Source organism: Aedes albopictus, chromosome 3 (assembly GCF_035046485.1).
Source record: "Aedes albopictus strain Foshan chromosome 3, AalbF5, whole genome shotgun sequence".
NCBI classification, from domain to species: Eukaryota; Metazoa; Arthropoda; class Insecta; order Diptera; family Culicidae; genus Aedes; species Aedes albopictus.
This window is the reverse complement of record NC_085138.1, coordinates 178,986,430-178,998,335: the sequence shown is the minus strand read 5'-3', so window position 1 is coordinate 178,998,335 and position 11,906 is coordinate 178,986,430. Positions and strand designations below refer to the sequence as shown.

Here is an 11,906-nt window from a genome sequence, read left to right as displayed (position 1 = left end):
GACACCACTTACTGGCCACTGTTCTTGGGAGATTCGTAACCAGTAAGCAGTGATGGTATTACTCTCATCATGAAGCAATTTGCGAGTGTAAAGCCAACACAAGGTTTACTCACGATTCCGAGAGTAAACAGTGTGTGAGTTTATTCGCACCCGCCTGCTTCGTGAGTAAGAAGCAAAACAAAAACAGAAACACTCATGAGTTTTTATTCGTGAAGAACTAGTGGAGGTGCGGGAAGTGCATTTTATTGTGGTTATAATAGCAAACCCAGTGATTATCATACATAAACTAATGCTTTATGCTTCATTGTTGCTGAAAAGCAGCACTGCCAGTCGTTAAAATGCATTTTTCGTCAAAACGCAAAAAAACTCTCGAAGCTTCGCGAATCATATGCGAGTGCTTACCAGCTTCGTTTACTCACAAATAAAGAAGTGCGAGTATTCTCGGGCCCTTGTTGTTCACGAGTATGTTTGTTTTAGTTTGTGGCTGCTCAGGTGCAATCTTCATCATTTTCCATCTCTGCCAGTAAGGTTTCCCGACCACCACACGTCATTATCGATGGTGTTTGCGGCATTCACGCCGTGGGATGTGAGAACCGCTGGGTTATCCGTTCCCATCACGTGTCTCTAACGGCATCCATCTGACAGGCCTTGAATTTTGGACACCCTATTGGTGACAAAGGTAGTCCACGTCGCTGGAGTTGCGCCGATCCAATGCAGAACATATGTGGAGGCTGCCCAAAAGTAAACTCCTCCGTTGAAACGAATTGGAAAAATGGAAAATTCCCCGGAGCCACCTTTGAACGGGATGCAAGAAGGTGACCTAAAACATGACCAGAACCATTCTGCCTTCGTAAATACAGATTAGCGCCGTAAGCCATCATTAAGGCATAGGAAAAGTAGTGAATCTCTATTGATACTGTATCCGGGGTGACAATGCATCGATTGACTTCGCTCTCTTGAAACCGTGGTAGATGTTTGTAGAATCAGCACCATTCTTCGCCTGTCTTCGACGGTACTTGTTGGTCCCAATCTAGCCGTGGACCATCTTCGTCCAATAGTGTCTACAACCGCTGCGCAAAATTTTTTGCTTCACCAACGACAGCTCCAACCAATACAGTGTGGGCTCAAATAGAGTGGCGATTATGGAGAGAATTTTCTGTTTCGTCAGAAGTTCTGTACATTTCAGTGGAATTTGTAATTTACACTTCGATTTTTCAGTTCTTGGCACCCAAACCAGGCCAAGGGTGATCATCGACGGATTAGACTCAAGATTATCTTCCTCGGTGTTAGATATAGCCAAGTCCTCCAATAGGACTCCATCCAAAACCTTAAGACCGTTGGACGTTCATTTACGTAGATGGAAGCCCCCCACCTCCTTCTATCCTTGGAATCTCTTATCCAATCTGCGCTCCGTACCTAGTTTGGCATCGTCCTTGGGGAGACCAACGATGCTAGTTATCAACTTCGGCTCTTTGATCGGACTGCTGATATTGCTCCTCGCAGAGGGATCTGTGACCTCTTCACCTTGCCCTCACCCTTACTCGAACCACCTTCAGAAACTGACTGAGTTTTTTTTTTCGAAACTTAGTTGCTTTCGGATCCACAATACGAAAGAGCGTGCTCATTGGTTTCCATCGTTGTCATTGACGATTATTACTAGCGAGAAACACTTGTGAAAATCCACCTTTTTTGACCTTGATTTTGATAAACCAAAATCAATTTCAAAGATGTTTTTCGATATAACCTTTTAAGAGATGGATAACTGTTTGACAACTTCGCCCAGGGCAAAATCCAACGAGGGATGATTCAACTAATCGCTCCCTTACAATCTTTGGATTGAATTGTAAACAGGTTTCCGGGCATCAAAATTCATAAAAAATATAATTACGACCCAGTTTGGCGCCTAGATTCACAATATGTAACGATGTAACTATCTCAACACCGCTAAACAAGCTACTTGATGAAATTGATGATTTTTACCTATTTTAACTGGCTCTTGAAGGAGATCAAAACGGATAGTTACCATAAACAGAAAACTTTTTAACTAGCTATTACGCCATCTTCAAAATAGCAGTTAAACAACATTTCTAAGAACAGTGTATTGCAGGTCGTTAGAAATAGTTAGTGCCCCAATTTCTACCAATAATTGTATAAATGTTTAAAACTGTAAGTTGTACCAATCATGTCCCGAACAATCAATGTAATCAGATTTGAACCTTTTAGGCATACAAAAAGCTCCAAATGCACAAAACGGCATGTACTAAATACGAAAAAACGGTAGGCAGTGTATGTTATAACAAATATTATGTTTTATGCTGTATGTTCAGTGTTCAATGTTGTATACCAATGTAATTTCTATTTTAGTCCACCCTTGAAAAAGGCCAAATACAAAGTGCCGAAACGTCAGGTCAGAACAAAACTATCCGTTTTGATCCCCTAGACTGCGAGAGCCAGTTAAAATTGAAAAATCATCCAGTCGAATAATTAAGCAATCATTGATATTTATTTGAAGACCTACTATGCAAATAAAGATTGCAAAAAATCTGTAGCAAAGCATATCTGCTTTAGACAGCTTCACGAGCAAAACATCAATGAAACAAGTGTACAGGAGGGAGTATGCCCGAAGAAGTTCGAACATATGGATCACCGAACATACCTTTTCGCCGTGTACCCGTTGAATTGTTCGAGAACTGTTGATAGCTCTCAAGAAATGAACAGCCCTCTTCAGCCTTTTGCGGTGCTAAATGGTTCATGTCGCTGTTCCTGAGCTTTTATTGTTTATATCAACCACGAGGGGTAGAGTACCTATGGATACGTTCGCCGCGGCTGCTAATCGCTGTGATAAAAGATTAATACGCTTCTCATATGCCGTCTTTGTTTTGAAGGGTGCATCTTATTACCGATTGGGGTGGTTGTGACAGTCAATCGTTAGGAGCAAATTCAGTGAAATACAGGCAATCAAACAAATTTAAAGTCTTTATTTTTTTTAAATTATTATATTAGTAGTTCTTTAGCTTTCAATTGTTTAAAAGAACTGTCAGGCTTAATTTAAAAGGTATATGATCAGAATACGGTTCAGGGTTAAACCATCCTAACCTAATACAAAATGTTCAGCACTCTGAGTATGCTTATAAAACATTCTACATATGTTGGAAAATTCTAATTTTACCCCATACCGTTGAAATTCATCCCATATCGTTGATGATTTTGAACGTTTGTAAGTGCATGCATCAAAAATATATTCTTGATTTGTAGACATGAACCATATTTCACGGAAAGACACCAGTAAGGTAAACTTTTTTGTTTTGTTCTGTTTTAGTGACCTAATGCGCGCTAAAGTAGTTTCAACATGATGAATTTATTTGGTGACGTAATTCCATGTGTGTTATATGCGATAATAAACCCACGATTCCTGGTGTAATATATGAACCAGACAATTCACTAATCACTGTTGCCAAATGGAAGGGGAATTTTGTCTGGCCGTTTCAAACAAAACTTGATTTAAAAAAGGGGTCCTTTCTGCATAGGGACGACACGAGGAATGAATCAGAACTAAATTTACTCCGGCTGCAGGCAACATGATTTGGAACGCGAAGGGTAACTGGTTAACAACCGTCTCGTGAATAGAAATGCTGCATCACTTTAATTGTGTACTTTTTCTAGTGGGTGGTTCTTGATAATACCTACATTAAGAACTTCTTCGTGGTGGTTCGGGTGATGTTCAGCAGAGCTGAATAAATTATCGATTGGAGGGGTATCAACATGGTAAATGAGGAGATATGTTTGGTAAAGTGTGCTGTTTCGATACGGTGTATCATGTTGTTGTGCTGGGAGCAGTAACAGAAATTGAGGAATCTTTCGGAACAGTAATGCTATGTTATGCTATGTATCAAAATCATTTAATTCTAAAAAATGTAATAAATTAGCTTGCTTATAGTTAAACGTAATATCTTACATTGTAAGATCCTTACTATCTCGGATGAAGTCATGCTGCATGGGACCTCTAATAAATAAAATTGTAATTTTTTGATCACATTGCCCATCGCTGTTTTATCAGGTCTGCCGCCTTCTCGCCAATCATATAATCAATGGCAGCTGAATGTCCGGAAATTGTAGTTGGGACAACGCTCACATCGGCAACTCTTAGGTTTTCTACTCCATGAACTTCCAGTTCTGCTGATACGACAGCCGTTGGGTCGCCATGAGGTCCCATCTTGCATGTGCCAAGCTGTTGGTATGCCGTACTAGAAAGCGTTCGGATGGCACAACGCCAGTAGTCGTCGCTACTAATCTCGTATTGCTTGCAGTTGGGGAGCGGTATTCCGAGTACCCGTGCATCGTAACGCTTCATCGACGGAGATTTTGATAGCCGTACAGCCTCCTTAATTCCTTCGAGCAACGTTTCCACATCGTTGTCCTCCGTCAGATAATTTGTGTATATCTTTGGACTGTTGAATGGATTTGCATTTCGCAGCTTGATAAAGCCTCTGGATTTAGGATGAAGTAATGACACGGTAGCGGTCCACTGATCGTTCGGTAGAGTCTCTAACGGTTTGTAAACTTTATTGTATAGACTAGTTTTAATTCTTTTTCCGCTACGTAAGCCTAGTCCTCCATCGGATACCAGAGATCCCGTTGAGAAAATTACTGCAATATCTGGTACGCCCGGCTGTTCGGCACGACTTGTTTGCAAGAAGTCGACAGCTTCCACTCCTCCAGGTACCGTCAAAGGCCCCTGCCCATTGAAGTAATCTGCTATAGAATTCAACTGAAACCTACTGTCAGTAAGTAAAGCATGACCAGTCTCATTTAGCACGAACGTCAACCCATTGAATACAATGCTATCAATCATGTTTTGTCCCACCGGAAGATTCTGGACTACTGGAACTTTAATATCTTGTAGAGTATCCTCAGGTCCAACTCCCGATAGCATCAACAACTGCGGTGTATTTATGGCACCGGCAGTAACAATAACTTCCTTCCTTGCGTGTATATCGAAATTCCGGAAATTTTTCGTATAAGTCACCCCATACGCACTCTTTGTGTTTGGATTAATCAAAACCTTGATCACCCTGCTATAGGCTTTCACGTGTAGATTCGGCCTGTTCGCCAGAATAGGCTGGATCAATGCACGGTATGCAGTTTGCCGCATTCCATTTATTGTGTTCGTCTGCACATACGACACACCAAGCTGACCTTTACCATTGTAGTCAATCTTCTTGTGACCAATTTCCCGAGCTCCCTTCACAAACGTCCGGGCCAGGTCCGTTCGGAACGGTGGAAACTCCACGCTTAGCTCCCCATCGTACCCATGGTAGGAAGAGTTTTCCAATCCTCGCAAAGAGGCTCGTTCGGTTTTCAGGAAGTATGGGTAAACATCGCTATAGGACCATCCTGGGTTTCCCATGGAGGCCCAACGATCATAATCAGCCGGATTTCCCCGTGTGTACATCATGTAGTTGATGAGCGTAGAACCGCCAAGGCCCTTACCGTGGGGTATGCTGCATCGTTGGTCGATCATACCTGAAAGTAGAGTTCAATGTTAATTTAAGTTGGATTAATTTGTGTAGAAAAAGAAGTTGTGTATCAATACTCCGGTTTGCCAATTTCAACAAAATTCAGGTTCCTTGAAGGTGTGAACTTTTTTTTTGGTAGAATTAATATTCGTGGTACAATTATTTTTTTGAAAATTGCATACTTTCTTGGATTTGGATCTCCTGAAAAACAAATTCCTACAGGACTTCCTTGATAAATCTCTGGAGAAATTTCTTGAGAAATCAGTGAAGGAATCCACAAAAAATTCTATGAAGAATTTCTGGAAGAATCTCTAGAGCAATTCCAGAATAAACCCCGAGTGCAATTCCTGAAAGACTTGCCGAAAGAATTCATCGAAGAATCATAGCAGGAGTTCGTCGAAAAATCTCCGGAGAAAATCCAGGAGGAATCTCTAGCAATCCTGTAGAGATTCCTCCTGGATTTTCTCAGGAGATTTTTTGACGAATTCCTGCTATGTTTCCTTCATGAATTCCTCCGGAGAGTCCTTCAGGAATACCAATCAAGATTGATTCCGGAACTCCTGAAGAATCACATGACATTTTTTGTAGGAATTTCAGGTGGTGTTCTGGCAGGAATTCCTAGAGGAACTCTTGCAGGAATAACTGAATGAACCACAGTCGGAATTTTAGCGGGAACACAGGAAGAATTCCTGGGAGAACCCATGCAAACATTTTCTGGAAGAATCTAAGCAGTTATTTCAAATACTAGCAGGAAATTCTGGAGCAGCAAAAAATTCAGGAGGTATCCTACCAGGGATTCGTAGAGAAATTCCGATCAGAAATTCTAGTAAAAATTCTCGGAGAATCATAGGAGGAATTTGAAAAAAAAACTCCATTAAAAATAATCTGGATAAAAACCATTAGGAATTTCTGGAGCACTGAAGCAGCTTCAGCAGGCTTCCTTGAAGGAATTTTGGCAGGTATAACTGGAAGAATCTCAGTGAGAATTTCTGAAGAAATCATAGAGGGGATACTTTGAAAATCTATAGACGAATTCGTGATGAAATCTTTGGAGAAATTTCTGGATACATCGCAGGACCTCCTCACGCCAAAACCGCTCAGCAAAAATATGACGCAATTTCCATCTTAACGTTCAAATCGCGTAGACGTGATCTTTTTCAATTAAAAAGAAATTTGCTCATTTACAAGCTTCTATCTGAAAATGCTTTTCATGTCATTTGTTTGGCAATATTCTTCATCTAGCTTTTGAAAAGGGCATATGCAAAAACATAACAATCTTCTTTGAAAAAATATAACTTGAAAACGGTTTGTTGAATTGAAAAATTGTCTTCGAAGATGTTTGAGAATATTTGAAGGAATTTTAGTAAAAAGAATATACTTAAAGTAATATTCATCGCGGATCTATGTTAGATGTCATATAATTCCAATTTTCCGAAAAACCTTACCCTTCGATACTTTTTTATTATTTTTCTGAAGAAAGTTGGCTTCCAGCCTCAAAATTTGCCAAGTAGCCCAGGATGGCCAAAAAATGTCCTTTTCAACATTCTTTAGAAGTTTCTATTTTAATTTTACAAAGTTGATGCATTTTCCTTAAACAACTTATACAAAAAAGTTAAATACTTTCATCTAAGAATGAGTGTATTCTGCTTAGAGGGTTCAAAAAGTCGGTACAAGACTTTCATCTAATTTTTTTTCCGAAATTCTTTCATGGGTTTCATTCAAATTTCTTCAAATTCGTACCAGAGTTTCTGTTGATATAACTTTTATATAACAAATAGTCCCTCACGAATACTTTAGGAATGAAATTTACTAAAAAAATTTTCCACAATAGCAGTCGACATTATAATGGGCGCTTATTCCATCAAGAGCTCATTGCTTCATTTAAAATAGTGATTTCTGATCTTCTTTCTACTATCAGTTGATATTCGAACACCAGTAGGTTTTTCCTCTTCAAATTCCATCTGAAATATTAATTACAAAAATGAAAATTCGTCTCGGAATCTCGCCAAATATTTTGGAATAAAACTCATAAGGAGTTATATCTAATATTCATCCTTTATTTCAGGGGTTACCCCATTTATATTTATAGAAATTCTCTACGGGGTTTCCTAGTTAACGCAAGTAAATTTACCGGAATTTTACGATAAACTTATTAAATTACACAACTTTTTACGCCTGACCAGACCTGAGATTGAATTCAGATTGGCCTCGAACTGCCCATACTTGGACCAGTGCTACACGTAAAACTCACCAAGTTTTTTGACCAGAATTGACTCCATTTCAGAAATTCCTGAAAAATTATTTATTTATTTACAGTCTTCGATTATGGAATCGTACGTAAAATTATGCATTGATTGTATTTGTTTTCAGGAAATCAACTACAATATTCTTTGAAAATCATCACCAAAAAGTAACTATTTTTATTTACAGTGCAAATTTTTCTCAGAAATTCTGTTATTTTTATGAATTTCAATTGATATCTGTTCATTTTTTTTATGGATTCTTAGAAAAGCTCCTCCACTGGCCTTTTGACAATTCTTTCCGGGAATGCAATCGAAAATTGTTTCATCTATATTTCTCAAGGAATACGGGAGTATATTAGTTATCCTCTCTGCGAAGGACTTTCACTAGAAATATTAACATACATCTACTTAATAAATTAACAAATTCGTACCAGAGAAAACAGTATGTTTTATCAAGATCCTATGTTTTTGCTAATAAATATGTAGTATATCATTTATGAATTCTTCCAGATAGCCTTCAAAAATGTTCTCCATAGACTAGTCCAAAAATTTATAATTTTTTTCGTAATTGTTTGCACATGAGTTCAGACAGTTTTCTACAAAAACCGTTTCAAATACTTTTCGCCTAATAACATAAATCCTTTATTAACCTTCCAGGACGCGCGCCATCAAGCAACCGAAACTGCACCGCGCTCGCGCTGTATACGAAAAGCGAGGTTTTTTGGTAGTGTTGTACTTTTTACAACAGCGCGCGCGCTGAAGGGTTAAGATGAAATCTCTTGGAATCTAATTTTGAATTTTCATAGAAAACACAGAAAGCACACTTGATTATTCTGGATTTTTTCAAGTGCGAAACATTCCGATAAACAAAACAAACAGCGTTGGTCTATGATTGTTCGTGATATGTGTTTTTGAAAATTAAAGTAAATATTATGTTAGGTTTTTCTGGTGTTTTTTCTTAATAATTATCTAGCAGAAAAAAATAGTTTCGAAAATTTGCTTAAAAAACAAACAGATTTCATACATTCTGAATTGGTGCTGCCACTTACTACTAAGTTGTTTTAGATTGTGTCATTTAACCAAAGAGATTGTCTTTGTATTCATGAAACTTCATTTAGTCAATGGTTAGACAAACAAGGGCAGCCCTTATTAAGATAATTTTAGTGGTTTTTATTTCCTCTGTTTTCCACTGTGCTTAGAAATCCCATCTTCTCTTAATTTTTTAAAATGACTTGTCAAAGTTTCTAATGGCTGATTTATGAGATAGCCAATTGTATGCACAAACATTTTTTTAATTGGATTTCTAGCGCAACAGCTTTGCCAAAATCTTGCACATCTGCTTAGAACAACCCCTGCCATGTCAGCTATGTTCAAGTCAAACGACTTATTTTTCCTAACAGTTTATTGTTTAATTAAAATATGCTGACACATACATACAGAATACATTAAATTGAGATTCATTCCAAAATGTTAAATTCTAATTAAGCCTTTTCCTGGTTCTGAAAACCATATACTTTGTAATGGCATAGATTGTGATTACCGTAAAACGGGGTATCATTGATCAGCGGGGTAACATTGATCGGCTTGACCTGTCCATGAAATGTTCAAACAAGCATTTTACATCAAACCTTTTTGTTCTATCGAATAGTATATCGTTATCTGCTATTATTTAGCTAATAAATGATATGTAATTCATGGAAATTGAATTTCATAAACATTGAAATAAATCGATTTTTCCATAACTGTGTTTGGTAACGCAATTAGATACATTGTCAAACATTCATGCATAGCATGAATACTAGATGCAATATGAGGTTCGAAATCACTGTAGAATTTCAATATGATATCCTAGAGTTGGATTTAATAAACGAAGCTTTGATGATAATTCTATTTTTCATTAAAATTTATGATTTTTTAAAAGTAAGCTATCAATTCCTTAAGCCATTGCCTACCTTTAGGCGTTATTCGCGGTTTGGAGGATTTTAATCTTAAAATAACTCAAAAAGTACATAACTTGTAAGAATTTGGATAACATATTCGAAATCAGCGACCCCGATTTTAGTAAGTAAGGGTATTTCAACACAAACAAACATTGATCACTGACCTGATCAATGTTACCCCAAATAAACAAAATCAAAAATTCAAATAAAAAGCCTATTTAAACATGTTTTAAAGTTTTACAATACTTTTTCGAGAAGCTTAACGCATACTCAGAGGGTCAGTACTTGTTTTAAAAATGTAAAACATGCAACGTTTGCTTTAACAGAGAATTATTCAAAAAAGATCGACAATTCTGATCAATGTTACCCCGGATTACGGTACTAAACAATCCGAATTATTCCTTGACATTCAAAAAAGTCAGTTAATTAAATCCGCGCCAGTGCGAAATGTTATGTGAGTGACTGTTTTGTGCGCAAATATTTATGGGCTCGTCTGCTTCACCGACATATGGAGTTCAGATAATTATCGTCTCTTAGAGCCGCCTCATGCCTTCAAATTAAAGAGACACTATTCATCATTACCCGTACTCACCCCAGCAAGAGTCGTTCTGAGCTTCCGCAACATCGGCCCAGTTGTATTGTGAATTCTGCAAAAACGTTGTCAATATCGGGATGTTGTTCAGCTCGTTCTCGCCCGGTCCCGCCTCCAACAATAGAACCTTCCATCGTGAATTTTCGGACAGCCTATTTGCAAGCACACACCCGGCAGGACCGGCTCCCACGATAATAAAATCATACTCCGGAATCTCCTTCACCTGTGGATCTGTTTCCATCGCAATGTGTTATTAACAAAACAAACACAAACTATATCATATGCAAATAAACTTGAATCTGTTCTCGCGCACGCTTTGCGTGCCAGCGTTTCAAATTTCACTTTTGAATACGCTAAATGGGAAGCAAAATAATAAAACTGTCGCCTTACTTCCATAAGTAGGTTGCACATAGTTGTATTGGTCGTCGTAGCCGTCGTCGTACCGCCCGATGTGAGCCAACGATTTTAGCAAGAAGAAAAACGCATCACCGGAACCGATGCACAAGATCCCGATCGCAATGGCCAATACACACAATTTCACCGAAAGCGCCATTTCTCCTGTCGCAAACCGTTTGATCGATCACCACCACTCTCCGATGATGTGTCGATTCGACACCGATTTCACAAATCAGATAAAACTAATTAATATTCTACCGTTATATTAGCGACACCTTCGAAATTCGCATTATTACTGGAAGCGGTCGTGGTCGTGCCTTCGGAAGTCTTTCACCTAACCGTTAAATCCTTCCGCCGCGGTTGAAGTCTCGATTAAGACTAAAGTTGCGCTGTCGCGTCTCGAGGATAGCGTGCGCAAGCCGCCACGATCGCTAGCCTACCACAGCCATCCATGAACTTGAAATGAAAATTAGCATCGTTGACCCATCATCCGTTGTTGGATGCCATGCCTGCTAGGGGCAGGATGGTAGCTGCGGGTCTGGTTTCTATCTTTTGGCGCGCGAGCCTCCACTTGACGGTAATTCCGTCATGGGCGGTTGTAGGTTTTTGAAATTCATTGGGGTTTTCTTGGAATTTCAAGATAGCACATTTGAACTTGAAAGATTGAACTCCAAAGAATTGTGTGGTGTACTCAGCTCAAGTTCGTTAAAAAAGCAATGCAAAATAGCATCTAGGGTCCTAGCAGAATGGAAGAGACAGCTAAGATTAATGCCATAGCCCTAATTCTGGAATATTTGAACAGTCACATTGACACATCGCTTTGTTTAGATTTTACTACAGTTTAAATATTTCCTTCTTACGTCTTTAAGTGACTATTTCTGTGTAGATATTTCATGCTAAAATCTTTTGGTGTTCTAAATTTGAGTAAATAATTCCTCGCGAAAAGAGTGTTGCGTTTAGCTTTCTAATGATAAGCAGAGATTTAAAATAAGTGGTGTGCATTAGGGTGTCCAAAATACACGAAAACTCAATCAAAAAATATTTAGTATTTGCAAGTATAGATTTTCGGAAAAACGACAAAAGTACCTAATTGTCGAAAAAATGTTTATATGAGTTGAAAACATAAAAATTAACTTGCTTGATCTCGCTAAATCATAGTTCTGGCCGCGCAAACAATTTTTTTTTAGAGAATTTTGGCCATCAAAGTTGAGTTCGTATA

The 11,906-nt window shown here is 38.3% G+C and overlaps 1 protein-coding gene across 1 annotated transcript; it reads right to left on the bottom strand.

Moving 5' to 3' along the window:
- Positions 1-3,025: 3,025 nt before the first annotated feature.
- Positions 3,026-11,317, bottom strand: LOC115261325 (glucose dehydrogenase [FAD, quinone]-like). Its single transcript, XM_029862746.2, has 3 exons — positions 10,682-11,317; positions 10,292-10,522; positions 3,026-5,523 (listed from the first exon to the last, which is right to left on the bottom strand). The coding sequence occupies exons 1-3, from the start codon at positions 10,842-10,844 to the stop codon at positions 4,031-4,033; spliced, it is 1,887 nt and encodes a 628-aa protein (XP_029718606.2). The 5' UTR covers positions 10,845-11,317; the 3' UTR covers positions 3,026-4,030.
- Between the last annotated feature and the right edge of the window lie 589 nt (positions 11,318-11,906).

What these genes read in the sequence shown, in the direction of transcription:
- LOC115261325 (XM_029862746.2), bottom strand. Translation starts at nt 10,844, where the DNA reads ATGGCGCTTTCGGTGAAATTGTGTGTATTGGCCATTGCGATCGGGATC. An exon ending in TGTGCAACCTACTTATGGAA is followed by an intron (nt 10,523 to 10,681) that starts GTAAGGCGACAG and finishes CGATGGAAACAG; the next exon opens with ATCCACAGGTGAAGGAGATT. An exon ending in TCAGAACGACTCTTGCTGGG is followed by an intron (nt 5,524 to 10,291) that starts GTGAGTACGGGT and finishes CTCTACTTTCAG; the next exon opens with GTATGATCGACCAACGATGC.